General features: G+C 52.0%; 12 protein-coding genes across 12 annotated transcripts; 5 read left to right on the forward strand and 7 right to left on the reverse strand.

Moving 5' to 3' along the window:
* Positions 1 to 282: 282 nt before the first annotated feature.
* Positions 283 to 2916, reverse strand: BJX68DRAFT_267554 (uncharacterized protein; the record flags this gene model as incomplete). Its single annotated transcript, XM_071045842.1, has 5 exons — positions 283 to 879; positions 930 to 1255; positions 1303 to 1411; positions 1460 to 2615; positions 2690 to 2916. 5 exons carry the CDS (start codon positions 2914 to 2916, stop codon positions 283 to 285), a joined length of 2415 nt encoding a protein of 804 aa, XP_070898382.1.
* A 1495-nt stretch (positions 2917 to 4411) lies between these two features.
* Positions 4412 to 6584, forward strand: BJX68DRAFT_238518 (5'/3'-nucleotidase SurE). The gene is made up of 3 exons (XM_071040370.1): positions 4412 to 5037; positions 5334 to 6295; positions 6404 to 6584. The coding sequence occupies exons 1-3, from the start codon at positions 5026 to 5028 to the stop codon at positions 6465 to 6467; spliced, it is 1038 nt and encodes a 345-aa protein (XP_070898383.1). The 5' UTR covers positions 4412 to 5025; the 3' UTR covers positions 6468 to 6584.
* Positions 6585 to 8910, reverse strand: BJX68DRAFT_238522 (DUF5427 domain-containing protein MTC1). The gene is made up of 2 exons (XM_071040371.1): positions 8186 to 8910; positions 6585 to 8126 (listed from the first exon to the last, which is right to left on the reverse strand). Exons 1-2 carry the CDS (start codon positions 8703 to 8705, stop codon positions 7129 to 7131), a joined length of 1518 nt encoding a protein of 505 aa, XP_070898384.1. The 5' UTR covers positions 8706 to 8910; the 3' UTR covers positions 6585 to 7128.
* Positions 8911 to 9402: 492 nt separating this feature from the next.
* Positions 9403 to 10479, forward strand: BJX68DRAFT_238524 (carboxymuconolactone decarboxylase family protein). The gene is made up of 2 exons (XM_071040372.1): positions 9403 to 9521; positions 9585 to 10479. Exon 2 carries the CDS (start codon positions 9663 to 9665, stop codon positions 10218 to 10220), a length of 558 nt encoding a protein of 185 aa, XP_070898385.1. The 5' UTR covers positions 9403 to 9521; positions 9585 to 9662; the 3' UTR covers positions 10221 to 10479.
* A 1077-nt stretch (positions 10480 to 11556) lies between these two features.
* Positions 11557 to 14715, forward strand: BJX68DRAFT_102189 (uncharacterized protein). The gene is made up of 2 exons (XM_071035750.1): positions 11557 to 11662; positions 11923 to 14715. The coding sequence occupies exon 2, from the start codon at positions 12038 to 12040 to the stop codon at positions 14378 to 14380; it is 2343 nt and encodes a 780-aa protein (XP_070898386.1). The 5' UTR covers positions 11557 to 11662; positions 11923 to 12037; the 3' UTR covers positions 14381 to 14715.
* A 170-nt stretch (positions 14716 to 14885) lies between these two features.
* On the forward strand, positions 14886 to 16622 carry BJX68DRAFT_102205 (putative C2H2 finger domain protein). The gene is made up of 4 exons (XM_071035752.1): positions 14886 to 15029; positions 15081 to 15190; positions 15254 to 15645; positions 15703 to 16622. The coding sequence occupies exons 1-4, from the start codon at positions 14977 to 14979 to the stop codon at positions 16447 to 16449; spliced, it is 1302 nt and encodes a 433-aa protein (XP_070898387.1). The 5' UTR covers positions 14886 to 14976; the 3' UTR covers positions 16450 to 16622.
* A 422-nt stretch (positions 16623 to 17044) lies between these two features.
* BJX68DRAFT_102199 (TMEM14 family protein) lies at positions 17045 to 17695 on the reverse strand. The gene is made up of 2 exons (XM_071035751.1): positions 17521 to 17695; positions 17045 to 17433 (listed from the first exon to the last, which is right to left on the reverse strand). Exons 1-2 carry the CDS (start codon positions 17521 to 17523, stop codon positions 17116 to 17118), a joined length of 321 nt encoding a protein of 106 aa, XP_070898388.1. The 5' UTR covers positions 17524 to 17695; the 3' UTR covers positions 17045 to 17115.
* Positions 17696 to 17786: 91 nt separating this feature from the next.
* Positions 17787 to 20109, reverse strand: BJX68DRAFT_238530 (MFS transporter). The gene is made up of 5 exons (XM_071040373.1): positions 19929 to 20109; positions 19838 to 19861; positions 19743 to 19771; positions 19168 to 19686; positions 17787 to 19120 (listed from the first exon to the last, which is right to left on the reverse strand). The coding sequence occupies exons 1-5, from the start codon at positions 19975 to 19977 to the stop codon at positions 18131 to 18133; spliced, it is 1611 nt and encodes a 536-aa protein (XP_070898389.1). The 5' UTR covers positions 19978 to 20109; the 3' UTR covers positions 17787 to 18130.
* BJX68DRAFT_238539 (uncharacterized protein) lies at positions 20110 to 21134 on the reverse strand. The gene is made up of 3 exons (XM_071040374.1): positions 20920 to 21134; positions 20505 to 20865; positions 20110 to 20440 (listed from the first exon to the last, which is right to left on the reverse strand). The coding sequence occupies exons 2-3, from the start codon at positions 20837 to 20839 to the stop codon at positions 20434 to 20436; spliced, it is 342 nt and encodes a 113-aa protein (XP_070898390.1). The 5' UTR covers positions 20840 to 20865; positions 20920 to 21134; the 3' UTR covers positions 20110 to 20433.
* Positions 21135 to 21965: 831 nt separating this feature from the next.
* Positions 21966 to 24944, reverse strand: BJX68DRAFT_238543 (M28 family metallopeptidase). The gene is made up of 3 exons (XM_071040375.1): positions 23780 to 24944; positions 22355 to 23727; positions 21966 to 22293 (listed from the first exon to the last, which is right to left on the reverse strand). Exons 1-3 carry the CDS (start codon positions 24657 to 24659, stop codon positions 22234 to 22236), a joined length of 2313 nt encoding a protein of 770 aa, XP_070898391.1. The 5' UTR covers positions 24660 to 24944; the 3' UTR covers positions 21966 to 22233.
* Positions 24945 to 25260: 316 nt separating this feature from the next.
* Positions 25261 to 26549, forward strand: BJX68DRAFT_238545 (Yip1 family protein). The gene is made up of 4 exons (XM_071040376.1): positions 25261 to 25339; positions 25388 to 25442; positions 25498 to 26212; positions 26274 to 26549. The coding sequence occupies exons 1-4, from the start codon at positions 25295 to 25297 to the stop codon at positions 26368 to 26370; spliced, it is 912 nt and encodes a 303-aa protein (XP_070898392.1). The 5' UTR covers positions 25261 to 25294; the 3' UTR covers positions 26371 to 26549.
* Positions 26550 to 27751, reverse strand: BJX68DRAFT_238552 (ubiquitin-60S ribosomal protein L40). Its single transcript, XM_071040377.1, has 5 exons — positions 27672 to 27751; positions 27570 to 27576; positions 27234 to 27414; positions 26909 to 27019; positions 26550 to 26835 (listed from the first exon to the last, which is right to left on the reverse strand). Coding segments are annotated over exons 1-5 (387 nt in total). The 5' UTR covers positions 27673 to 27751; the 3' UTR covers positions 26550 to 26748.
* Between the last annotated feature and the right edge of the window lie 37 nt (positions 27752 to 27788).

The raw sequence follows: 27788 nt of genomic DNA on the forward strand, positions 1-27788 counted from the left end.
GGTATTCAAAAGCTGAGCTGAAGATGCAAGTGTATATACATAGAAACATCTAGTACTCTTAGTCTGAAACGAAACTGTAGCCAGCGCAGATGATAATCAGGTAAATCAAGTCAGGTAAAAACGGAGCCCAAAGGAACATGGAAAATTCGTAATTCGTAAAACACAGGAAATGTAAACAAGACGCTTGCAAGGGTATCTCAAAAAAAGTTCATTCCACGCCGCCGCCACCCACAGTCTTCTAGAAGTAAATTTCGGCTGAAGTGCCTTTTTGGCCAACAGTTATCAGATTTTAGCGACACGAATGGGCGCACCGGACTGCTCGATAAGCTCTGTGCCTCGCTCGATCCAGCGCTTGAAGCCCTCGTCCGTAGGGTCCACAGGGAAGTCGTCCCAGACTGGATTTTCTGCGTCGGCGTACGTAGACCAGATGCCCTTGGGGACTTCAGATGCACACCAAGATGGCAGTTTCGCGAGAACACAGGTGTAGTAAACGTAGAGGATTCGGCAGAGCAGGTCAACTCGGTCCACGTAGTGTTGCTTGGTCGGGTCGGGCTCCTGGCCGCCATCGCCAAGGCGCTTCCACCACGAGACTCGCCAACGGAGGGTGAGGAGGATGTGGCCAAGCTCCTTGAGGAAGTTCATGTGTGTGTCTTGAGAGATTTGCTTCCACTTTATGTTGTAAAAGTCCCTCTCGAGCTTCCGGAATCCTTCCACTTCGAGCATGCGGCAGACAATACGCGAGAGTTGTGCCGCGAGAAGAATTTCGCGCTGGTGCTTCGGGTCGCTGACGTCCATAGGCTTCTCCTCCTCGTTAGCGTCAAGGGGAATGAAGCTATAGCTCGCACGGCTAGGCATGTTGTTCCACTGAGAAAGCAGCGTCTAACGGACACGTTAGTGACATATATAAAGCCGAGATTCAAAGAACTTACGTAAATGTTCTTCATCGGATCACAATCCTTGACGCAGGTCAGCCAGTTCTTTGATTTGTCCTTTGACTCAACGATCCGCCGGTCAATGAACTCGAGGAAGTTGGATCGTGAGTTGCCGTTGTACTCGCTCAAGCTTCGGAGAAACTTGTAGGTCTCTCCGAGATCAAGAACATAAAGAGAGCCCCAGGCTTGGCTCGCGCGAATGTTGAATTTCCCTTGGCGTTCCCCAAGAAATGAAAGCAGGTCATTCAAGTCAAATTCGAAAGGAATGTTCAACCGCACTCGGCCAGATCTATCAAGAGTGGGATGGTTTATGGCTCGTTGAGCTGACCTTGTTAGCAGAGCACCTATATGGGGAACGAGACGTGCTTACAGATATAATTGCAAGTTCCGTACTCAACGATGCTTGAGAAGCAAGCCCGGGCACACGGCTGCTCATGCAGAGTGGGGCGGCAAGCTTCGCATGGAGAGCTTCCATCGCACTACTTAGAGTCAGTCGTGGTCTAGATTGACGACGCAGAGAAGCTTACCTTCCGCTTGTTCAGTCGGCATTGAACACAAGTGTCCTTGTTCTTCCTTCGCATCCCGGCATTAGCCCTGCCAACCATCGACAAGGGGCCCTTGCGACGAGCGCCACGAGGCGGAGAGACGAAGTCTGCCGAAGCAATGGACCCGCCTTGGCCATCCTCTTGGACGATCTGCAAGGGCTTAGGGTTATCTTCGTTGAGAGTAATGATTGAGGTCCGCTTCTTGCGCTTCTTTATGGTAGCGGCGGACTGGACTGCGAGTGGCTGTGGCTTCGCGGGCGGGCGTTGTGTCAGAGGCGAAGTTCTTGACCGTGAAGGGGCTGAAGAGATAGTCGAGAATAGTGGCTCCGATGGGTCTTCACTGACAACAAACGCGGTGGCCGTTTGAGGCGGAGAGATCTCGGAGGGCGACTCCTCCTTCTGAGATTCTTTCCAAACGCATTCTTCATCAAGCTGTCGCTCCGCGAAGGCCGGGACGTCGTCTGTAGCGGAGAAGGGATACTCAAAGGCAGCGGAAACATCATCCGACACCGACGAACTTTCAGATTTGTAGTTGAACAAATCCTGGGCAGCTGTCTCGTCCTTGATGAATAGTGACTGCTGCGGAACAGTGGAGAATGATGACGGGGACGTCATATTACTAGGCAGCTGGGACTCAAGACTGTCAAGCCAACGGGTCTCGAGGGACTGCATGGAACTTGGAAAGCTACCAAAGTGCCTTGGATCCTTGTCAATTGATTGCGGGCCCATGGCGGGAACTGCCACAGGGATATTCCTCGGCATAGCCCTAGTAGCATTCGTAATCGGTTCAGCCCATGGCTCAGCTGCTGTGAACGGGAATGCAGGCGGGATACTCTGGAACGGCATAAACTGGTCGGATGGGATTTCGGGCAACCCGTGTCCTTGTGATAATCCAGGCCCGTCTTCGACGATGAAGGCATCTGCGGGGGCTGAGTGCTCCTTGGCGTAGGGGTACATGAGCGAAGCGTCCATTGGGAAACTGGCCATGAAGTTGTTGTACAGCTGTAACTGCGGCCATGACTCGTCTAACTGAAAGTTATCGTCGGCGGAGGGTAGGGTCTTGGGGCTGACGGTGCTGCTGACTGTGCCCTCAGCCGAGCCATCGGCTATCCCAAACTTGTCAGGCGAATTCGCATGTCTGCTACACAGAATGTATTAGTCGGCTGCCCCGGAAGCGATAAAGGGAAAAAAAAAGGTCCGAAAAGCCCATACCTGCTGTCATCGCTGTGGTAGTCGCCGGGGTGTCCCAGCAGCGAAGGGTTTCTACTGAGCTCTGCGAAGTCGGAATCCCCCTGGTTCGAGTCCTGACTCGTATCCCAATCCAGCTGTTGGTCGTAGCCTGTATTCTCCCACGGTATAGTAAAAACGGTATCGGGTTGATAGGAATCGAGAATCTTGGGGTCAATGCCCGCAGCTGATTGAGCACTCCCGGAGTCCATACAGGGGAATGCGAAAGCGGGGGGACGCGTCGTGAAGACCTCAAGAAAGCCGGCAAGGTTCCGAGTGGGTATGCCGTGCAGGAATGCGACGAGGCGGGAGCCTTGCACAGACGGGTCGAGTGTTGTTGACTGTTAAAAGTTCCTGGAGGCGGAAAGGACCTCCAGAAAGTAGCGGGAATCGATGGTCGTGAGCGGTGATGGAGAGAGGAAAGGGAGGAGGAATGATTCAGAGGTGAGAAATTCGATGGTGACGAGAGACAGGTTCCCCACTAGAGATTTTGAGGCGATCGGCCTCCGATGCGGTGGTGTAGCCTCGTCAGAGCCTGAATGGTTTATAATGGAATGAGGTCCGCACAGACCAGACCTGCCCACTATTTTAGTGCGTCGTGCGCGGAGGGTTTCAAACTCTGGGAGACGAGATGGCGTGAGTTGCTCCTTGGATGCAACTTTCGAACAGGATTTCTCCTCCAGGCTTCTTCGGTGTTTTATGTACTCCTCGTCTCAGGGCCCCGACTCCGCATACGCTGCACGAGATCTGACCAGATTCTATTGTCAGGGAAGGTTAATGGTTTCCCACTTGGCGAAGATCAAGATGATCAAGTCTGGGCATGAAACTGCATTTTCTATGATCGCCAACCGCGCCAACACGCCCAGGAAATACCAAGTCCATAGTAATGCACCGCTATAGCCGGATTGCACTAGTCCACCTTTTCCTCGATGCATCCCCAGCAACCTTTTTGCTTGCATGAGGGGTGATAACGTCCTCTTGACACCAGATTTCTCATACGATGTTTAATCCTAGTTATCAGCATTACGCGACCGAATCGTCCGATCTTAACCTGCTGACCCTGCGTCGCACAGGGGAGGTTCGACGTGGAATTATGCCAGGTTCGGCAATTAGATCCCAATCGGATCTGCTGGAGATGTCTCTCACGGATTATTATTAATTTGGTCTATATTAAAAACCCCAGTCCAGGGGACCGTCGTGCCCTTCTAGAAGCGTGTGCCATTGGAAGCACCTGTGTGGTTCGTTCCAAGCGGTATAAATGTGGTTCTTACGGAGTAATGTCAACAAGGTCGGCAGCGATGTAACATATGGTTGAGCCAGATGCGCATCTTGCATGATGAGCAGTGAACGGACAAGGAGAATCACTGCAGGGCAAAATCGCCCAGTAGTAGGTACGGAGGAGTTGTTGACGACGTGTTTCCCTGGCCAGCCTCATCCTTCGCCTACAAAATACTCCGTAGCCACCAGATGCTGGAGCCTGGAGCCTGGACGCCCTGGAGGAATGCCCGGACCATGATCTTCCTTGTCAGCTCCGTGTAGTTTTTGGCATGAATCCACCCAAGAAAATTCTGTGCAACGTTCTGCGATTCCGGCGCCTTGGCAAGCAACTGAACTGCGCTCGAATTTTCGGCGATTGAGGATTTTCCTGTTGCTGGAGAACTATATACAGTCTACCGATCCTTGGCAAATGCTGCTCTCTCGCCCTGCTGTTTCCCTCTTGGTCTGTGCCCTTCATCGATTCCATTCCAAATCCCAACTTTGCAAGTGAGCGTCTGTCACGCACTTTAAGTGAACTGCGGCGGCGGACTCTGCTGACTCTGGCTGCGACTGATTGGGGTCTTGGACCTGTGGGTGACGGAATTCGTTTCCCCACGACAGCTTCACCGCAGCCTCTTTTTGGCCGCCTCAAGTCTGGCTGCGTCATGTCCCAAACCATACGTGTTTCAACGCCTTGCTTTCTAGTTACTGCACTATCAGGCAGTCGGTTTGAAACATGTATTGTTATGTCTTTTCATACTTCAATACGGAGCAAACATCTCCTCGTCGTCCCCCGCAAGCTCCCAAAAGCCTCACCGCGACCAGATTCGAGCTGGACTCGCCTCCCCAGAGTCGTGGTCGGTACTTAACTGAGGAAAACGGTGAAGAAAGGGCCTCAAACTCTTATCCGGTTGATTGAAGCTATAAATACAATATTTGCGGCCGTCTCCGAGGCTATCGTTCTTCTTGAAAGCTTCCACACTTTTGCCTCTTTCGAGCTCGATAAACTATACTCCCCGCCGTAACCTCTCTGTATTCCACCTTCCATTGCCAAGTATCGAAATATGCATATACTGGTTAGTACTCCCGAGTTTGGATGATGGATGATGTTTTCTTTTTCTCGCTCAGTGTCCTTGCTCTGGGGCAAAATTCAATGCTCGCCCCCAGCCCGCCGTATCTACATTGATCTTCCTCACTCCATGAAGTCACCAGACCAGCATTAGGCTGCTTCACTTTTTGCCCCTCTCTCCCAAAAAAAAAAAAAAAAATAAGCCAAAGAGCGCTTAATCGGTAGCCTCCGATGATGATGCACGCGTCCAGATACGGAAATCTCAATGATTACCCAGTACTGATGTGGAACGCCATGATATAGTTAGTGAACGATGATGGGCCACCCTCTCGGCGATTGTCCCCATATGTCCGGCCGCTCGTCAACACCCTCCAAGATGCAGGCCATCTCGTCTCAGTGGCCATCCCCGCCGCCTCACGCTCCTGGATCGGCAAAGCACATATCATCGAAGCCCCGTTGAAAGCTACCTACGTGCCACCCAACGCCTTCCGAAACGACGGGACCTGGGACGAGACATATACCCCTTCAGAGCAAGAACAACAAGATCAAGCTCAAGGGAAATCAGAACCCGAATGGGTCGTTCTCACCAACGGCACCCCCGCCAGCTGCGTGCAACTCGGCCTCTTCAATCTCTTCACCGACCGTCCCCCTGTTGACCTCGTAATCTCAGGCCCCAATCACGGCCGCAATGCCTCAACCATCTACAACCTCGCCTCTGGAACCGTAGGCGGCGCCCTCGAGGCCGCAACGTGCGGGAAGCGTGGGATTGCCGTTTCCTTCGGGAGCAAGGACGAGCAGCCGATGGAGATAATTCAGGCTGCTGCGCGATTGGCTGTGAAAATCATCCACCATCTATACAAGAACTGGGATGAGCGCGTGGAGCTGTACAACCTAAATATCCCCATGCGCGAAGACGTGGAGAGCAGACCCGTGCTCTACACGCGGACGCTACCGTACTACTGGTCCCACGGTTGCCTATATGCCGAGGTTGAGAAGCCGGAAACGAATGGCATCAATGGAACGACGAATGGTCATCACGCTCAGAACGGGGATACCCTCTCCAACGGCGTCAACGGTGTCAATGGCGTAACCAACGGAGTGACGGCAGCAGCAACCACCAACGGCGTCAAGCCCACCACTACCACCACGACCTCCTTGCGGCAGCGCGACTTCAAATGGTCCGCCCAGCTGACAGACATGAAAAAGGCCCTGCAGGCCAGTGAAGAGGGCACAGACGCACACACCGTGTTGAACGGAAGCACCAGGTACGTAGTAAATACCTCAACTATCTCTGTATTATTACTACTTTCTTTCCACCCCTGGGAAAACTACCCTCGCCGGTCAGAACATACAAGCTAATTGATATACCATAGTGTCACACCTCTTTGCGCAAATTTCGGTTACGTGCCTGGGTTCGGAGGGCCCTTGAACCTCTGATCGTGCCATACGTCATGTGCCATGCCATGGATCCAATTGATATGATTAGACGGCTAGATAGATACTACTACTTAGTACTAGAATGATACCCGCAACGGTTCTCGTTTTGCTTTTTTATTGAGGGAATTTAACATCTCTAGCTTGCACTCAACTCGAAGTTTCCAAGCCCAAGGGCGAAAGTGGTATATCTAGCCGTTCTCTTGGGCAGCTACTACTGATACTAGGACACCAAAAAGGAACAGCGTTTCCACGAAGACGAAGCTTATAGGTCGACAGTGCAATAAGATAAGTGGCGCGTGTTTCTCATCTTGCCTCCGAGGTTGGGATTTGCCACAGCATTGCGTTTGTGCTTGCAGCCTTGCATATTACCAGCTACCCCGTACGAAATAGTCAGGCCCTGGTCAAAGGGAATGCTTTAGCACGGAAATACCAAGCTAGGAGATTGTGAACGACAGGCGCCGAAAATACGAGAAATGGAAAATCATTATTAGTTCATGAACAAGCCTTCAGAAAAGGCAAAGATGACGTGGGATGAAAAGGAGGCTGGAGGGCTGAAACTGAAGCTCAGAGCTGAGGCCCGCTAAACCTGAAGGATTCGTACAACGTGGAACAAAATTAATGTGTAAATGTAAATGCAACAAGAAAGAAGGCTGGAAAAGTGCTACAGCGCCCGCGCAGCCTCCCCGGCTCCACTCTCCACGACAGACGCCTGCTCGGCACGCATCTTCCCCTTCGCAGCTCCTGACTCGCCAACGCCCATTCTCCGTGCGACGTAGCGTTGCGCGACGACACCCGTCGCGAGCGAGATGGCTTCCTCGATCCATTCGGCCGCCCACTCGCGCGGGTCGACGCCGCCGCCTTCGACAATTTCGGCGATTTCTTCGGGAACAACGGCACGAGGCACGTGGACATCTGTCGTTGATGATGGCTCTGCCGGGTCATGTGCTGCTGGGGTTGAGGATGCATCGAGCCATTCAACCCATTTCTGGGGGATGGCCTGGGAGACGGTATGGAATGCGATGCCGTGGATGGGGTCGTGGAGGTAGAGGGCAAAGGTGATTTCGTCGTCGCTTGCATCGGAAATGTCCATGACGCCTGAGCGCGAGGCTTTCTCCGTGGATGTACCGGCCTGGAAGAGCTCTGCGCCTGTCGATGAGGATTTCTGGACGACTGCCTGAATGGCGAGAAAGATGTCGCTGCTTCGGACAGGGTTTGTTTCACTTAGAACCTGTGTGGCTTGCTTCGCTGCCTCTTCCACCCCACCTTTTGCGGCGAAGTATTCGGCGGCATACCCCTCCGCGCTGGCTCGGCAAAGCTTGGTTGCCTCCACGAGGCCAGGCACGGCCGAAATACTTCGAGGGCTTCCTGGGGTAACTGTTCGCCACCAGGGGCCATCGCGCCAGCCTGCGGTCGATGCGCTGTGGTCTTGTCCGCGCTTTGGCGCCGACTCCTGCCCCCGTTGGATGACTAGCAGGTCGCCCCCTTCCACTTGCGCCATAACACGAGAAAAGACCGCGTAGACAAGTGGATCAAGACTAGGGTATCCTGAAAGGTCGTGTGTGACGTGTATTTGAAGTCGTTCGTGGGATGAAATTGGGGGCGCAAGCGTGTGGATGAGGGATGTAAATGTAGGCATCGCCATGCTGCGAAGCTCTCCGCCTGAACAACAATAATCAGCACCCGTCAGGTACCCCAGTCGGAGAAAGGAAAAGACATACCCAAGTCTCTTAGTGCACCGACATTCCCCTTGACCTGCTGAGCCCACTTCTGGGCTTCTTCATTGTGTTGGATTTCCTTCACGGCGGCCTCGGCCTGCTTCATAGCAGCACTGGCAGTCGCAAAGAGACCTCCCCACCACCCACCGCCGCCGCCGCCATCATTCGAGGACGGCTTCTCCTCGACCGCCGGCTCCTCTCTAGCACTAGGCTGTACTTCTTCCGACTTCCGAGGCGCGGATTTGTCCTCACTCGAGCGGGCTGCCGGGGTCGCGGGGGGCTTAGGTGATTTTGTCGACGGTCTCTGCTCTGTAGTCGACGTACGCGGGGTTCCAGCTCTGCTACTCGGGCGCTGAGAAGCTAGGTTGCCCAGTTCGGCCAGAATATCCTCATCGACCTGTGCAGTCCTGGGGGCGGTAGTTGTGACAGTTGTTGGAGAGGGATCGGTGGTGGACTCGATACCCAAGTTGTCAAATTGGGCAAGGAGCTCGTCGCTCGTAGGTTTCGACCCTTTGGGGGGCATTGCAAATTCACGCTTGTATGTATCGAGTTCCGAGTGTAGCTGGGTTTGTGGTGGCCGAGGGCGCAGTGTTGCCGCTGTTGCTGTTCAAGCTCCGCTGGTGTTTTGGCGGTGGGGACTGCATGACCTTCGCCAAGAAGCCCTTAGCGTGATTGCGCTGGGTTCAAACATACACCATGCTGGACTTTTTATTTCTGTCAGATCTAGCAATTATTTAGATGCCTTCTGTTATTACTGATAGATGGTGCTGTAGGATCTGGCTGAAAAACAAAATCCTAATATTCATCTTGCCTTCTATTCAACACTCGATCCAGAGCTGATAGCACGATTCTATTACCACCGAGAGCTACCTGCAATAGAATGTCATGACTGGTATCTTGGAGGTGCTTCAGAAGACGGTACTACTTCGCATTATATCGTCTCGTTGGTCTCGAGTTACCCTTTCTGTATTAAAATATATCGACCACTGGTCCATAATGAACGAACCCGGATCGAAGCCGACTATGTGTCGTCGCACCATGATTTGAGCAAGCGCATTTTGGCCCTATCCCTGGTCTTTGATTGCAATCCAGAAGCTCATCACTAGCTGTTGGCATTCTGAACGATTTAGTTGAAATCGCGGCGGTCTTCCGAAGTATAGAGGAGAGAAAATAACCGACTCGGCTGTCCCGCGGCGGACCCTTCCGCAATCCGCCCGTGGGGTTGACGGTGCTATGTACATAAATGGAAGCATACGTCCACTGTATTTGAACATTTGCTACTGCTACCAACGAGTCACACAGGTCTTTATTTACTTTCCTCACCTCTCGAGACAATTCGGTGAGTGGAACAACACAGTGCTCATGGCTTCAGATTTTCTGGACTTGCTAACGTACCCCACAGAAGAGTTGAGCGATCAAGGGGCACAATCGTATATCAATCAAGCCCAGATTCTTCCCATAATCAAGGCTTATTCTCACAATGCGTCTGCCATACGTTGCCGACCCTCCACCCACCAGCACTCCCGAAGAGGCTGAGATTCTCGCCCGAGTGCAGGCTCGACGAGCCCCTGGCGGACTCCTGGCGTTAGATCGAGCTCTTCTACACAGTTTCCCAGTCGCGGACGGCTGGAACTCATTCATCGGCGCCATTCGCACGCGGACCAGCCTCGCCCCTCTAGTCCGTGAATTGATCATCTGCCGCGTAGCGGTCCTGAACGGTGCACTATATGAGTGGGACCAACACTCGCCACTCCTAGCTGAGGCCGGATTGAGCGATACCGCACTACGGATCGTTCGTGATACTGGAGCTGATGTCCAGGAGAAGGTAGCGGAAGGGGTGCTAAGCCCTGCTGAAGGTGCAGTCCTGAGATATACGGATGCCATGACGAAAACTGTTACCGTTCCGGATGAGGTTTTCCAAGCTGTCAAGGAGCACTTCAACGACCGAGAGATCGTGGAAATCACAGCTACCAGCGCTTCATATAATTGCGTATCGAGGTTCCTTGTTGCATTGGACGTCGGAGAGAAGAATCACTGATTACTTGCATATGCGACTTGAAAAAGGCGAAACAGTCACGCTTTCCAAACAAGCAAGGGGCACTCGATATACTCTGTACCTGAAGACTGAAGTACCTTCCTTGAGCGGCAAAACTATATGAGTGATATGTAATCAAACAACGCTGTTCGTGTCATGCAGGGGGTACACGGGTACTTCACGATCAAATTGCCGGACGACTTATCCCACTTATCTAGTCTAGAGCGGTTTTATATATACTTCTACCAACCCATGTCAATACGAACAATTTTCCGCCATGTTCTACGGAATAGATAGAGCTGTCTCCCCTTTCTTACATAACGCAACCTTCTTGTAGGGCCTATTTAGATAAATGAAATCTTCTTACGAATGGCTAATTATACCTCTGCTCTTCCCAGTCTTCTAGTTCTTCCTACGCCCTGGTAAATGATGTCAGTACTGGTAGCTGTAATTACAGTACGGAATGATACACATTGAGTTTATTTTCTACTAGTAGTCTGATGACAGGCCATGCGACCGATTAAGGAGGATCCGCGCAGACTCGTGGAAAAGATGGCGTGCACCCGAAGTGCCAAAATCAAGGCTGAAAGTAGAATGCATGGAGTCTATCGCAGGGAAGGAAGCAGAGCAATCTTTTGATCTTCAAGCAGTTCTTGTAGGAGTAAAAAAGAGTTCAAAGAAGAGGGGGATCCATCCGGAGGCGCTTGAAACCAGGGAGCGGATTCGCCCGTCCTGTGGATCCGGACAGGGAAAGTCGTAATATGCGTAACAGCCCATACGGCACAAGGAATAGTAGTAGTAATTTACTAGTAGGATCATCTCTACAGTCCTCGACACTGTAGACTCAGTTTTTCCCAGTCCTTTACTTTCATTGCTTCTACAACACCCTCAATCAACACCTCCGCCTCCCCCTCTGCTTGTTTTTCAGGTCGCGATTTCATTTCCTGGCACCTGTTGTGATTTTTATTCTTGTCTCCTTCCGGTCTCCCTTTCTTTTACCCACTTTTGGGTTCCTTTCTCCTTCGCCCCGTGTAATCTCATACTTCTCATCAGAACTTTTCGCAACTCCTAACAGGATAATCGACTTGCACAGGGTCAGACCCTCGGATCTTCACTGATTTCCAGTAATAGGCTATTCCGATAGGGAACAGACCTATCTCTGTGTATTGTTTGGGGTGTTTGCCCGGGGGCGCATAGACTTTTGCTTACCCGCTGGATCAATCCTGAGTCTACTTTAGCCCGTGCTTGACTACGACCACTTTCTACTTCGATCCCTGGCAGCCGCTCGCGACCTCCTTCTTCTTCTACTCGCCTCCTCTTCCTCTGCCAATTGATTTCTCGCCGCGGGCCTTGCTTGGGGGTGTCAGCGCTGCTCTTTCTTTGTTTTCGTCTCATCGGTTCATCTCATTCCCTGCAGCAGACTGGTTCTGTTGTTCATTCTCAAAGTAAGTGTTACAAGTCGCTCATTTTGCTTCCACCACGTACCTCGGAAATCCTCCCTGTCAAGGCTTTCCCTACTGCAATTGTTGCAATCTACCTTCCAACTTCGTTAAACTCTTTCATTGCCCGGTGGCTGTTCTGCGTGTTTCTCAGCCACATCTCACACTACACTTTTGTCGCTCGGCGCGGTGCACTCCTGTTCTTACTTCGGGGGTCTTGGCAAACCAAGCGAACTTTTTCATCCAGCAACTGACTGTATTGACAGGTTCTTTATTTTTGGGACGCGCTAGGGCCAATTACTTCAACTAATTGGCCCGTTTCTTGAATCAGTCTTCTGTTTCACAACGTATTCATTCGCACCACTTCAGCTTCGGCCAGTCATGACCCCCGTTGCTCAGGGAGAAACTGACATGGAGAGCCATACTTCGGCGGTGGGCAGCCAGAACTCCATGCTGCGCCGAAGAATCTCCGAACCCAATAACGCGACTTCTATGTCTGTCAACACAACGACATCTCCGCCACCAAAGGAACGCCGCTCAATGTGTAGCTTTTGTGGAGTGTTGTATGAGCCGCCTACAATTGAACCTACCCGCGATGAGGCTTTGGAGAAGCACCTCAAAATGTGTGCTGCCCAGCCACACGCCCGGAATCGCAACATACCCAAGTCCGATGAGGAGGAAAGCCAACTTGACGATGATGAGCGCTCTGAAGATGAAGAAATGGCGACACCTTTAGAGAATGGGTCGAGGCATACAGCCGAACCCGATGAATATGAGGACAGTGCTGTAGGCGCTGAAGACGAATTGGCAGAAGGAGCTGAGCTGTATGAGGATGAAAAAGATCGTGCCGAGTTAGATGGAGATGACGGCGATGGGGAGGCACCTGAGGGCGAATCCGATGTTGCTCTCTCCAATCAACTGCACGAATTTTCTCGCGAACAAGATTCCGCCTCTGTGGATAAGCGCCTTCACAACTTTTGGAACATACATGATGTTCGCAAGTTTGCCGAAGATTACGATGCAAGCACGGATGAAATGAGTGCTACATGGACTGCTGTTTTCCATGAATCTAAGCGTGGGAAGAAGCGCGACATGCCAGAGCTCATCGAGCGACCGAATCCCTACAAAAAGTCCAAAGTCGATCGTGGCGAATTCCTCGAAATCGCACCGCTCGAAGATTATCTAGCTCAACTCCGTGACCCTGAACTGCGCAGCAGTGACGAGCTCTATGCCATCACGGAGAATGTTGCTTTTGCTTTGAAAGTGTGGCAGGAAGAGTATTTGGCAATCGACAGGCTTCAGAAATTGGCCACGAGGCACAACCTCAAGACCACGAGCGATCCTAGGAAGCTTGAACGACCACAAGTGTTCGAAGACAAAAAGGAGGCAATGCTGTACGGATACAAGCATGATCCGAAGGAAGACAAAGTCGGCAATCAAAATCCCTTTGTGCAGGGCGGCTTTAAACCCACTCCCGCTCAGTACAGAAAGATGTTGGTTAAAAATGGTCCCAACAATCCCAATCCCGATGGATGGCCAACTATTACCAAGTTTGATGTCGAACATGTGCCGAAGTTTCAGAACCCTCCACGTGAAGACTTTGTTGGAAAAGCTACCCGCAAACGCAAAGCCGCGGAACTTGAAGCTGCCAGTAGAGCGAACGACTCTGATGAAGCCGGGGCCAGTGATGCACCTACGCCAGGCGAGCCCGACGGAGATTTCGCCAACCCAGCGAAACGCCGTGCTCGCACTCGTCGCCAAGCTGCTGAGGCCGAGACCCCTGAGTACGGCGCTGGACGGGCTTTCGGTACCCGAGGTCGGGGTGGCCGTGTACGCGGCAGGGGTGCTGCTCATGCGGGTTCTCGCGCGGGCTCGGAGGTTCCAATGTCCCTGGCGCCGGCAATGGATGCTGCGACTGCTCGCTCAACCCCAGTGGGGGATACTTTGTCGCAGTCACGGTCTGGAAGTTCGCAGTTGTTGCCGATCGAGCCAGCCCCCAATGGAACAGTGGTCCGATATTCTAAGAAAGGCCCCTCGGGGCCCTCTCCACCAGATGAGACGCCTGATGCCGCTGAGCTCGCTCGACGACAGAAAATCGCAAACTCGAAGAATCCAAAGCGTACAGAGGCCATGCTTAATCACTGGGCTCGCTTTAACCGTGAGGGTCGTGTCCGAAATCCAAAGCGATCCAAGGCCCAAATCGAAGCAGACAGAGCTGCAGAGGCGGCAAGAAAGGCAATAGAGGCGAGGCCTGGTATCAAAAAGAAGAAGTCTGAGAGTCCATCTCTTCCCCTACCCCGCGAGGCTGGCCTCCCGCCCCCGGGATTGGCTGCTCCGCCGCCTCACTTGGCCCCTGGCCCTCATACGCATACTCACCCCCACCCTCAACCTCATCCTCATCCTCATCCTCAACATCATCCTCACCCCCACCCTCACCCTCACCCTCACCCTCATCCTCATCCCCATCATGCTCCGACCCCACAGCTGCCACCCATTGCCGCGGCACGAGCTCCAGGCCCACTGGCTCCCTATCCGCCTCCAGCTTTGGATCCCCGGGCAGTTGCCCCATTTCCTCCTCGCGGGCCGCCGGGACCTCTTCAGCAGCCGCCCCAACCATATCGCACACCTTACCCCGATTATTACAGCCCTTATGGGGCAGCCGCTGGGCTGCCTCCTCCAGGGCTTCCACAAAGCCATCCACCGGGACCCCCGCGCCCTGTTTAGATGTTCTTTGTGAAGTTCTTGTGTTCAAATACTCCCGCCGTTGTTTTAATACTAATTGTACCCTATTGTGTTCATCAAGCGGACCCTTAAAAGGCTGTACATCTACTGCAATTTGTGTTTTTACGTGTCTGGCCGGCAGTGTTGGCTCGGCGCTCGCCAGGCTACAGGGTTGTGACGTTTCTTCTTTTGTGCTTTATGTGTATCCACTAGCGAATGGCGTTTCGAGTGTTTCGTTTTCCTTTTGGCGGATTACTTCAGGTTGGCTACAGTGAGCACTTGTACAATTTTTGGTTGCAACAGTTGAATCTAGGTTGAATCAGGAAGAATTATTTCAAAGTATTATTTGAGAGAAGGGGACTGCACTTCGACTAATACATAATACAAAGTCTACGACAACTACAGATGATGGTGGATCTAGATCGGGTTAACATCACGTGGGGAATTAGCACGTGACCTGTGAAGTTCCTCCCGCGGTCCAGCTCTCACCATCGATCTGCATTGCATCAACCACGCTCATAGCCCCATACGAATTGTCGCGACGCGCCATAGTCATATATCGCCCTCGGAAACCGGGATTTATTTGCTTCACTTTCACGATGGGAAAGAAGAGACGTGGTCCAACTTTGGAAGAGCTTCTTGCTCAACCATTGTAAGTAATAGATAAGCCAGTCAGCCGTGTTTCGATCTAACATCTCTATAGCTGTTATTACTGCGAAAAGTCATTCATAGACATGAAAGTGCTCATTGGGCATCAAAAAGCGAAGCATTTCAAGTGTGAGCGATGTGGGAGGAGGCTCAACACAGCGGGAGGTATGTGGCATGGCCGGATGCGAACCGTAACGCAACAACAGCTAACATAACTCGTTTTCCTAGGTTTGTCGGTCCACATGAGTCAGGTACACAAGGAACAGCTAACGGCTGTCGACAACGCGCTCTCAAACCGGTCAAGCCTTGACGTCGAAATCTTTGGCATGGAAGGTATTCCGGAAGATGTTATACAGTCCCACAACCAACGCGTCATTGCCCAATATCAGCAAGAGGAGGCAGAGCGACAAGCCATCACTGGCAACCCTCCTCCAGGCGCGTCGAGCTCCGGCGGACCACCGGCAAAGAAGCCGAAAACGGAAAACATCTCGGATTTGAAGAAGCGCTTGGCGGAGCACAAGGCTAAGAAGGCCGAAGCTCGAACCGGAGGAAGTAGCGGCGAAGCGACCCCGGTCGGCGCGGGCCTGACTCCGACTCCTACTTCAAACGTGGCTGGCTTTGTGAGTGTGATTTACCTTTGTATTGTCCTTCGTTCTCTAACCATGGAATCCCTGTAGACGCAATCTCCCGCGAACCCCGTCGCTCCGGCACAAGCGGCATTCTCTTATCCTCAACCATACGGAGGGGCTGGTTCCCCCTACCAATCAACGGCAAGTCCTGTTTACCCAAGTTTTTCACCAGGTGGGCAGCCACAGTTCCCTCCGTCTACGCAATACTCTACCCCCGTCGGATACTCGCCACAACCCGTTCCAGGGTACGGAAACACACCACCGCAGTTGCACCAGCAACAGACTCTTCAGGCCAACCTTCCTCAGACGACCGCATTCCCTCCCCGAACGGGAAGCCTACCAGCGGCACCAAGTCTACCGCAACGACCTGCAGTTGGCGCCCCCCAGGTCAACGCTTATCAGCTACAACAAATGCACATGGGGCACCCTCTTCCCGAAGGATCGGTTGTGCCTGGTGTAGCTAATGGAGAAAGACCCGCAGCCACACCGTTTTCTTCTTCCATCGACGACCTCATTTCTGGCGCTGCCAAGGAAGCCGATCAAGCAGCGGCCGCAAGTGCAGCACCCAAACCCGCGGAGACCGTGGAAGAGAAGCCGAGCAAGAAAGACAAGTCCAAGCAGTCGAGGCTGGTGTATTCAGATAATGAGACCAGCCCGGAGGAGAAGATGGCTAGATTGCCAAGGTACGCATTCGCTCCTGATCGTCGGACGGAGACGACGCTTGAAGAGCTTCCTTCCTCAGCAGTCGTGGGAACAATCCGCGAATCGGAAACCATTGTCGACCCAGCGCAATAAGATCACGACCCGACGGCATAATATTAAGGCGCAAAATAAACCAGAGACAACATACTTCCAGCTAAGTCGATGCATGTTGAAGTTCAAGATGTTTGCTATGAGTCCTTGTCTTTCTTTTTCTATGATCATATCTTCGTGCAATTTTTCTTGCCCTGATGCTTTCTATCAGTAGTTTTGCCGGCGCGGTTCCATGCGAACCGCGCGACGGGCTTTACTTTCTGGGACATCGAAACGAAAAGAGCTCCGGACGCGATGCGGCGCGACGACATTGTTATGGTTCATCGGAATCGGGAGCAGTCTCGGTGAGTTGTGTCACCCTGACAGAAGGAACTGATATGTGGCTTGATGCGATTGTCTGGCCGTCTTGCTGTGAAGGAAGGCTTCGATGAGAGACGGAAAACCTGGTCCCTATCCTGCGTGCGCTTTCCTTTCGTTGCATTGAGCCCACCGGGCGAAGATGTCATGTCCTACTGTAAGTCTCTTGCCAAGGTAGGCGGCTCATACCAGGAATCTGAGAAGATATAAACACGAGGACACTATAATTATCAAACTCATCCACATTTGCTCCTCGACTGCAGTCTTATTTCACGTAGCATCGCATAACGTAGTAGTAGTCATCACGTATCCACCCCAAGGCTCATCATCCTCAAACCAAACAGAATCAAATCAAGCCCTCTTTCCCAACACCGCCCCCCCAAAAACAAAAAGCCCATAAACCGCCAATACACTAAGCACAAGCGGCACCGTCTTGCGCAGCCGTATCGCCCTCGGGATCGACGCACCGCCCAACACAATCGACGCCAGGAGCCCGATCTCCTCGGCGTAGGGCTGCCCGCTTCGCAGGCGGAGGAAGGAGAGGAGGTACAGTGCGCCCACAGACACGCCGGCTATTACGGAGGGAAGCGAGCCTGTGCGGAGGTAGCCGATTGCGCCGCCGAGGGAGGTCAGGATGGAGAGGGTTAGGGCGGAGGTTGTTGGGGCGGCCTGTCAGATGAAGTGGTTGTTAGTCGCAATTGTGGTTGTTGGAGGGTGGGAGAAACGGGAGGGAAGAGATGAGGGGTAGCGGCGGACCATTTTGCTGTTTTGTGAGAACTTCGAGATATGAACTGGTGAAAGTTTAAGAGGTGTCAAGGTGATTGTTGCGCTTGATTGGATGCTATATGACGGATGTTGATGAAGCTGAGAAGCTCAGGTCTGGCTGGGAAGCTATCGTATGGTCGGATGGGTGGAGTAACTTTTGGCGGAGTCGTGGAGGATGGCCACGGACGGGCCCGGCCGTGGTTGGATTATTAATGCTTAAGTCTATGTATGCATGCTGCATTGCTGCGGAGTATATAGTACTGGCTGGCATTGGACTCTGAAATACCAATCAATCTCGAGAGAAATTTGATGAGATATGTTCAGATTCAATTTGATTCGCTATATATGCAAAGTACTTTTCTATAAATTGCTCGCATCAATCTATGTCGGTGGTTAAATGCTATATACGTCAGATGCTCATGCTCATGCTCATGCTTATACTCGTATCTCATATGCTTATTTTTCGATAACTTTTAATCATATCCAATGCCGTGATTCTCGTGTATCGTTTTGCAGTACCATTCTGTTGTTCTTATCCGCGTGCTGGATATTTTTGTGGATATTTGGGTGAGGTAGGACTGCGGGTAATCCGTACCTGGAATTATTCCCTGGCTCGACTGTCAGCGTGCTTGACAGTTTGCGACTCGACGGCAATTGGCTCCGGGTCTGTCTCTAAAGCAGCAGCTTGTACCTGGAACCCTTCACCCTCGACGATGAACGGGACCGGAATCGCCGCGAGACAAGCAACGCACGCGAGCAACCACCAGGGAAGGATAACATAGCCCATCTTGACCCCCAGCGAGAACACAGGTCCCAGCAGGGCCGGCCCCGCCGCGCGCCCAACAGCACTCACACTCGTAGCAACACCGTTCAGCGTACCGAGGATACTAAGGCTGCTGGCAGAGTTGGTGAGTAGGATTGTGATGCTGGGGAAGTTGAATATCGAGGCCGTCAGCTTGGTTAGGACCACGAAGAAGACTGTGACGTTGCGCATGGACTCGGGGACGAGTGCTATGTACGGGGTGACAAGGTAGAGGATGGGGAAGACGAAGGATGTGGCCTTGACACAATTGATCACGCCGAATCGGGTTGCGCAGGCGGGGAATACATAGAATTGCATCACCATACCAATGATACCTGTTAGCGTGTAGAACATTCCAATCTCTTGCGCGTCTGGGAAGGTCAGTGATCGCCACCTCGGAGTTGAGGAGAGCATTGACTTACCCATGCCAAAGCCACCCACGAATTTGAAGGGGAGCTGCACGTTCGGATTGTCCTGTATGTTCTGGGGAGGGTTATGGAGAAAAACGGGCAACATTGACTCGAATGCCATCGTATGTACTGACATCAAGGAGTATGCTAACAGAACGAGGGTAGACTGTGGGCTTAGTACCTCGCGCCAGCCGTGCTTCTTTACTTCGGGCTGATCTTGTGGCGATTTGGCAGGGTGATTCTCGCCTAGCAAAGGGGTTCTCTCGTCGTCCGACTCAATTAGACTGGCCTTCTCACGCCGACGTGTACAGGAACGAGTTAGGACCCGGCCAAGGACTATGCCAGGGTCGCGATGGCCTTGCTTCGCCGCCAGTGTTTCCTATATCCGGTCAGAACTACTCGAAAAAAGGTTACGGGACCGCATACATGAAGAAACAAGAAGCCAGTCGAGATACCAATGACAAAGAATACTCCAGAAACCAGATTCGGCAAGAAAAAGGGATACTCTTGGAAGAATTTCGAGCGACCAAAGACCCCCGGATACTTTTCCGACGGGCGAGAAAGCGAACCTCCAAAGGCCGGTCCGAAAATTGAGCCCACTGTCCAAACCATGGGCATCACGCTGAAGGCTCGAGGCTGCAGCTCCTTATCCGTCACCATCTCCGCAACAGCCGTCCGAATGATGCCCACGTTCCCATTCATAAAGCCAATCATACCACGGCAGCTAACCAACATAGCCAGAGACTTTGAGAGACCGAACGCTAGCGAGAAGATCATGGTAAAGGTCAAACCGAGCAGGATGATCGGTTTACGACCGAATCGATCTGATGCGGTACCCCAGTAAACAGCCATAAAGGCCTGGGCGAAGGACGAAATGGCCGTGGTCAGGCCTGCCCATTTTGCAACCTCAGCTTTGGGGACGCCGACGCTCTCGATCATTTCGGGCTGTTAAGACTCAGAAGATGGAAGACCTATTGGTCGGGGTTAAGTAAGAAGCTTACGAGATACGGAAGGTAAGAGGTCAGGGCAACTGTTGGGCCAGAATAACATCTTGTTTAGCTGTGTTCTTTCTCGAGATGAGTCTCGGTAGACGTACTTGGCTCTGCAAAGCGACATATTGCTAAGCACGCGCAGAAGTTAGCAGGAGGCTAGCAAAGACCTGCGATGGCGACATTTTAGCCACTTACAGAGAATGAAAAGCTGCCGAACGGGCAGCTTCGGGGTACGCGCATGCATCAAGACTGCCGAGCCGAGATCTCTCCGGCTGCAAGTGGAAAAGCAGGAAGATGCGAAGGGGAAGAAAGAAAGAAAGAAAGAAAAGATTAGGAGAAATCCAGGTGAGCAAGTGAGTGAGACAGCGACAGGCGAAGGATGCAACCATAGAAGTTGGAGGCGCGTCTTCTCCGCCGCTTTGGCAAGGATTGAGTCAAGTGATCGCCCCCTCTTTCTCCTCTGCTGCTCATCTCACGTCTATCAAGCTCGCACTGACCTTCGATCTTCGATCTAGACTCGGTTTACCGATTTCTATACTGAGACACGATGAACCCATGGGTCCCCTGTATGAACCGGTCCCAGGCAACCAATCGTGCGACGTGCCACAGATCTGGATCCCCGCAAACGTTGTACAACCACGCCTTCTGTTTTTATAACGAAGATCTCGCAAAAGGTCAACTTTATTGCTTTCTGTCTCTATCAATAGGTACGGCGCCTTGGTTGCTGCAAAGGCCGCACAAAAAACAGATTTTGAGCTAATCAAGCTTCAGTCGACAAGACGGATATCCGTCGCCCCCGTAGCGCGGATAACGTCCGCGAAGAGGTCAAGAACGTGGGTGAAATGCGACAGATTATGCCCTCGAGCTCCCCTAAGCAATAAGCCGATCATATGTCCCCCAGCAGTATGGACTACGGGCTCGGAGTCCCCTCCGGTGCTGGAATCCTCGTCTGAGCCTATAATGCTGTATGCTCTAGCCGTCTTGACGAGAACTGTTTTCCTGTCAACGGTCTCCTCCAAAACCTGAACATCGGCTAGCGAGCTATATTGCACCTTTGACCGGCCTGAAAAACGGCCCTCAATGAAGAGGTCCATCTCTGACAGCATCTCGAAGTGCTGTTCTGTCGGAATGTGTAGGATGTTCCCCTTCATCAGCTGCAACAAACCAGTTAGCTTACCATTCGAAGGGATCGGGGAGAAGAAAAAAAAAGAAGCCTTCTGAGTTTGCTCCCATTCTTTCGCGTTAAATATCTATTGGTGCCCAATCCAGGCATGACTCTCTTGGTTGACCGGGTGGCGCTGTCATCGCGATTGAAAGACGGCGGCGGAAGCCCGAGGCCGCAGCTACATAGCCGATATCCTGAGTCTTACGTTGCCGCCATTCGGCTATAGTCTTCAAGAGCTCTCGGAGGTCCTGCAGCTGACGCTTATTCGCCATATATGAGTGACAGACACCTCGGGGCATCATCTCCAGATACCCTTTAGCCTCAAATGCCTGACACTGTTCGAATCTGGGTCACTAGTAAGCTGGGTGATGGCATCATGAAGCTCTGCCTGCTTCAACGCCATGTCGTCAATCGTGGGGTGGTCCAACCGAAGGAGACGCGGCCGATCACGGTCCGACATCTTGATACTGTTGCGCCGCCAACTTAAGTACCCTACCAAGGTTAGCACCAAGATGCTTCCAGTCGAGTACTTTTACTTACGTCCTTTGTCATTTGAGCTTAATCTTGCTAGGCTATCATTGCCTGGCAGGACGCAGTGGAAACAGGTCACCCCAGAAGTGTGTTACGTACAGGCCTGGTCTTTCAAATCGAGGAATCCTCCTAGGGTTCCTGCCCTGTTGCCTTTGCCAGCTGGACAGAGACTTCGCCCCGACAGAGTCGGACCACAAAGAGTCTCCTCAGTCACAGTCTCCACCATCAAGATTACTGCGATAGGGTTATCCCTGGGTTGTTCGCTTCTGCTCAACGCGACATGGGGATAACCCTAAGCAGGGATGAGATGAGCTCTCAGTTGAAATCTTGGAGAAAGTAAGAGATATGTCAGACGATAAAGAGATGAAGAGACTAATGAGATTCAAAAACCAAGCGCTCTTGCAGGATATCAAAGTCAATATATACTACTAACTCGAATTGACTAATTCTACCAGAACGCTAGTTAGTGAATGATGAAATCCAAGAGAGTGTAGAGGATCTTCTGGTCGCCTATCTCAGTTACTAGTTCTCATGAATTTCCAAGATTGAATGCGTCAATATTGACTCGCTCACCATAGTATCGTAAGGATAATTCTGGAATGAGTGGAGGTAAAGTTTTAAGGCTTAATAGGACCTCGAATCCAAGTCCTCCGCTCGTTCCTCGACGGTATATACCAAGTACTGAGTATAGACAGGAGTCTGTAAACAATCAAACATATAGTTCTAGTAGCTCAATATATTTATCTTCGAACATCTCGCTTAACCATATCCATAGCTTCCTAGACCTCGCCGTTGACCGTTTCCCTAGTAGTGCAGTAGTTCTGTCGCAGCAACGACTCGCTCGATAATGATACCACGCCATTTCTGTTTCGCAAAGTAAGCATATTGTCACTAACAGAAATATGATTGGATGTTAACAACTCACCTCGGCGTTCTCCACATCTCCGGCTTCTAGACTCTCCACGAGACTAGGGTACGTCGCTCCGGCATAACCTGTCCAGAGCCCAGGTGCGAACACCACGTGCTTGAACCAGCTGCGTCCATCCAATCCCGGCTGGTATAAGAACTGGCGCTCAATGTTCTTGTACTTGGTATTTACTTCGTGGATCAAGAAGAACAGCCTGACTTTCTTCCACCACAAATACCAAGGGAGATCCTCGTCTAGCTGGGACGTCAAGTCCGCTGCATAGGCATCAAACTTGATCGCGACCTTTTGGAGCTTGCTGATGGCATTATACAGTGGTCCAAAGTCAAAGGTCTTTCCGTCCGGCAGGTTGTCGGCATAATGCTGAATTCGGTCGACATATCCTTCCAGCCCCAAGCCGTAATCAGTGGCGTTGAAGAACAGCACTGGGGTCTCTGCCAGTTTCGCCGCAGCCAGAGCCCAAATCTTGGTGCACGCTTCGTGGTAGAGCCACTGAGGGTCACCAAATCGTTGCATCCAATCGAAGCTGTCATAGTTAGAGTGGTAGTGATACACAGGGTCTTGAGGCCCGCGGCTGAAGCCGAGATCGTAGCTAGGGATTCCAGCAAAGTCCTGAAATGCGGTAAAATCGCTACCGCTACCCATTGTTCCGATGTGCCCATTCCACACATCACGGACTGTCTGTCCCTCGACGGTCTGGTTTGGAGACTGGACAAGGCCAGTAACCTCATAGATGAGTTTATTCAAAAGTGGGCTTGCTGTAGGACCGAGGAAGGTACCAGACGCAGCAACGTCGACGTTCAGGTACGCAACGTTGGATTTGGAGAGCCAAGGGAGGTTGTCTTCCACCCATTCTGTAGAACCGAGTAGCCCGTACTCCTCCCCGTCCCAGCTTGCGAAGACGATAGTACGAAGAGGCTTCCAGCCAGCCTTGAGGGCCTCTCCAAAGCTGCGGATGACTTCGTTCAACACAGCGGAGCCACTGTTAGGATCGCCTGCGCCGCCAGCAATCCAAGCATCGCGATGGTTACCCAGAATCACGACGTCGGGAAGTGAGCCGGGAATGACACCGATAACGTTCCAGATGGGAGTAGTGACATACTCCTGTTCGTTGTACAGGTTGACGACGACATCGTCAGGCGAAGGTCCGATGTTGTACTCGACGCCTTTATAGCTGAGACCTCCACCTTGCCACCATTCATTGAAATCAGATGCCTTCGGACCATGGCCATTCAAAGCTTTGAGGAGGGGCAGTACTTCTTTGTATGAGACGGGAATTGAGGGGATGGACGGGATAAAGTCATGAGGATCTTGTCGGTCGCTTCCTGGTTTCGATGGCCATCCTGGAGTAGTAGGATCACCTGGGGCAAAGCCTGTATATTCGGTTAACGGGACGGATCTAGACCGCGAATATGGAGGACTTACTCAAGAACTGGGTGCTTCCGCGCTGAACGGCGCTAGGGTTTCTCGCTGGCCCCTCCGGATACGGCTTATAGCCATGTTCCTCCGTGAACTCTCCATCCATCTGCGGGTCGTCGTACAAAATAACGCCCACTGCCCCAAGCTCCTGTGCCCGTTTCACCTTCAAACCTCTAAAGACGCGACCGTACTTTGCTAGAACCACGGCCCCCTTAATGCTCACGTTTGCATTGATTAGGTCGTCGAAGTCGGCATAGGTACCAAAGTTGGCATAGACGAAAGGCGCGGTAACGTTCCCATTCGCAGAGTAGCCATGGAAGGTTGGCACACGGTCTGGCAAACCGCTAGTGCTATCTTCCTCGAGCACGTCCTCTTCCAGAGAAGCTTCAAACGTGACCTTATTACCCTCCAGCAACGCCAATCGATGATCAACGGGGTAGTTGAGGTAAACGTCGTAGGAGACGATCTTGGTATCGGTAATGCCGAACTCCTCCCATCGGTCTTTCGTCCATAGCGCCTGGCTGAGATTCTTGCCCGCAAGGTGTGGCCCGGCGGTGTAGTATTTGCTCCATTCGCGTGCGCGGGCTGCGGACGGTGTCCCGAGGAGGAGAGTCTGGAGCTCTTCGTAGTCGAGACCGTTCCCGCTCGGCCAGTGCTCGGGATACGAATGCGCCCAGGGAAGGTAGGACCAAATGGAGCCACCCTCTCGCGGGAGAATGGCTATAGGGAATAAAAATAAAATCAAAGCAATGGTCAAGAGCAGGCCTAGGGAAAAAGTGCAGGCTCGGCGAAGCTTGTTATGAGGGTACTGGTGCCGCTGAGGCGCGACATGGACCAGGAGAAGCGGGGTCGTCTCTGAGGGAGACATGGTCGCTTTCTCCCTCATAACGGGATGGAAATATCTCTTGATCAAATCACCGTGTTCCCGCACAGCAAATCGTAAGGAGATGGAAAGAAGGCTGTCAGAGAGTTGAGGGAGAGGTCGTGATGCAGCGGCGGGAGATTCCGCCCCTCAGTTGGAGAACGCACGTCAGTTGGAGCCTGTCTGATCTCATTTGATAGCAAAAGCAACCATGCAAGTCATTTCGGAGCTCATTACCTTGGGAACCGAGCTGCGAGCAGACTCCAAATCATAAACTATCGTACAGGAATAGACGAATGCTTTTCTATCCGAGGACTTATCATCCTGATTGTAGGAGCGGAACGAAGCCGAGGTTTTGGTTTCGTGCGTTAAGTTGGTAAATCAGCTCATGACAGTTGATTTCTAGTACTAAGCTTCAAAATCTACCTTCTATGCAAATGTCTCGATTATAGCTAGTAAATACAAGAAATGATTCATGCGAAGGTACTATTCCATGGTTTAGATTTGAGGAACTTGTTGCGCCAGATGGTCAAGTATGCGGATGTTGCGTGGCTGTGGCTGATGCGTGGCTGGTGGAGCTTAGTTTCGGGTGGCAGTTCCCGCATCATCCTTCCTTATCCTAACAGCTGTCTTCTCGGACAAGAAACAAATCACCCACAATGGCAAACCAGGGATATGATGTGGTAGTTGACGTAGACGCAGAGGTTGGTCTGATGCATATATATCCAACAATTTTCCTGACTCCATGATAGGGCGATGACCTCGGACACACCGACCTCCAAGAGGACCTTGAATTTCACCCATCGAGTAAGCACCAGCATTAGACGAGTTACCCCGGAATCAACTGATCAATCCGGCATAGACTTTGAGAACGATCAAAGAAATGCCAAAGCTCACACAGACAATGCTCCCTTCCTAGGCGGCAACGGAGCAGGCTCCTCCTCGCGCCGCAACAGGTCCCCAGGCGGCACGCCCACCAAGCATGCCTGGTGGTCCATCCACTACTACGAGCAATACTTTGACGTCGATACCAACGAAGTTCTCCGCCGCTGCGTCGCCTCCGTCTACCCCCGCAGCAACTTTCTCGACGTCCTCGAAGGCAACGCAGACCTTTACGGCCCCTTCTGGATCGCGACCACCGTCGTCGTCATCCTCTTCCTCACAGGCACAATCTCGCAATGGCTCTCCAACAACGACAAGAACCACTTCAAGTACGACTTCACTTTGCTCTCTGGTGCTGCCGGTCTCGTCTACGGGTATACATTCGTTCTCCCCGTTGCGCTCTGGGGTGCCCTACGATGGTTCGGAAGCTCGACGGCTGATTTGATTGAATGCTGGGCGCTGTACGGATACTCGAATCTGATCTGGATTGCGGTCGCGCTTGTCAGTTGGAGTCCGTTGACGGCGTTGAACTGGGCGCTTGTGGGTGTTGGCTTTGGGTGGACTGTCTTCTTCCTCTTGAGGAATCTCTATCCCGTGCTCAGTGCGACGGATGCAAAGGCTAGTCGGATCCTGCTGGTGCTTGTTATTCTCTTGCATGCTGGGTTCGCGATTGCGATTAAGATCCTGTTCTTTGCGTAAGTTCTTCCTACACTTGTTGTTCGGTGGTTATGGTACTGATGTCTTGTGCGTGTGTAGGCATGGAAGCCCTGTCTCGAAGAAAGACGACAAGCATGATGATGATCACGATGATGATCATGACAAGGATGACGACAAGCGCATGTTTCGTTTCTAAGTCGAGCCCGGGCGCGTGATGTCTCCTCTGTTCGGACTGTTGAGTCGCTCAGGCAGCACTTCGTCGCAGGCATATCTGGTTGTTCCTGGTTCCATTTTGACCATTTACCATTGTATACCTTGCATCCGTACCTGTTATGTGTATCTACGGAAGAGAGCCAAAGAAAGCATGTTAGGAGATCTGAATTTTACAATTGTTTGATTGACTGCAACTGGTTCCGAGAGTGGTCATGTAAAATATATTCGACTCCCAGCTCGTGATGATTCTCATCATTCCAACGCCGCGTGTAAAAAAAGGAACCTTTTTCGCGTTGCAATCGTCTTCATCACAACACCTTTCCGCACCAGCAACGCAGAAAAAAACGTAACATGAAATCGTTTATTTGAGCTTCTTCTTGGGGCGCAACTGGTTGGTGTGGCCGCACTTGCGCTTACGGCAGTTGGTGGCACGGGGAGGGAGACGAGCCTGGACTCATCGTTAGTACCGCATGGATCAGAATCACCAGGACGATCCGGATCGGTATGGGGGTAAGACATACGTAGCACTTGCGGCAGATGTTCTTCTCGCAGTTGTACTTGGAGGCGAGGGCCTTGAGGGAAGGCTCGATGATACCACCACGGAGACGGAGGACCAGGTGGAGAGTGGACTCCTATACGTTGGAAAGTGAATCGTCAGCCGGCCGTTTATCCATGCATGTGCAGATCCCAAGCAAGCATCATCCACATATTCCCCCTCTTCCAAGCGAGAGCGAAACGGCTATTTGTGCGACGATCGCAGCAAAACAAAATAGCCGCATTGCCATGCCACCGTATCCAACGCAAAACACATGCCCAAAAACATCATCATTAACAGGTCTTTCATACCTTCTGGATGTTGTAGTCGCTCAGGGTACGGCCATCCTCAAGCTGCTTGCCGGCGAAGATCAGGCGCTGCTGGTCCGGGGGGATACCCTCCTTGTCCTGGATCTTGGTCTTGACGTTGTCGATGGTGTCGCTCGACTCGACGTCGAGGGTAATGGTCTTACCCGTCAGGGTCTTGACGAAACTATGATTCGATACCTGTCAGCAACATATCCAAATTCCACTTTCCAGCAAGTTCATTCGAGTCGATGTCGAGTCGATGAAAGCATTCTCGGTTGTGTCGCGGCGCTGAGGGACAGAAGACGGCGGGCGGATTCAAGGAAGATTCGGGAGACCTACATCTGCACTGTGAATTCGCAGAAAGAAGGTCCATGTTAGCTGACAATCCACGGAGCAGAAAGATTATCCATATCGCGGTAGGTATATCGGGTGGTAACGTACTGGCTGCGATTTATCGTTGTTGCTGGCTGACAATCGCTGAAAGGGTCGGATGAGGCCAATGTCAATTTGGATGGATTTCTCGCTTAGCATGCGGTGGACGGGACGCGGGACTACAGT

Source organism: Aspergillus pseudodeflectus (assembly GCF_044049435.1).
Source record: "Aspergillus pseudodeflectus strain CBS 756.74 chromosome Unknown BJX68scaffold_25, whole genome shotgun sequence".
NCBI classification, from domain to species: Eukaryota; Fungi; Ascomycota; class Eurotiomycetes; order Eurotiales; family Aspergillaceae; genus Aspergillus; species Aspergillus pseudodeflectus.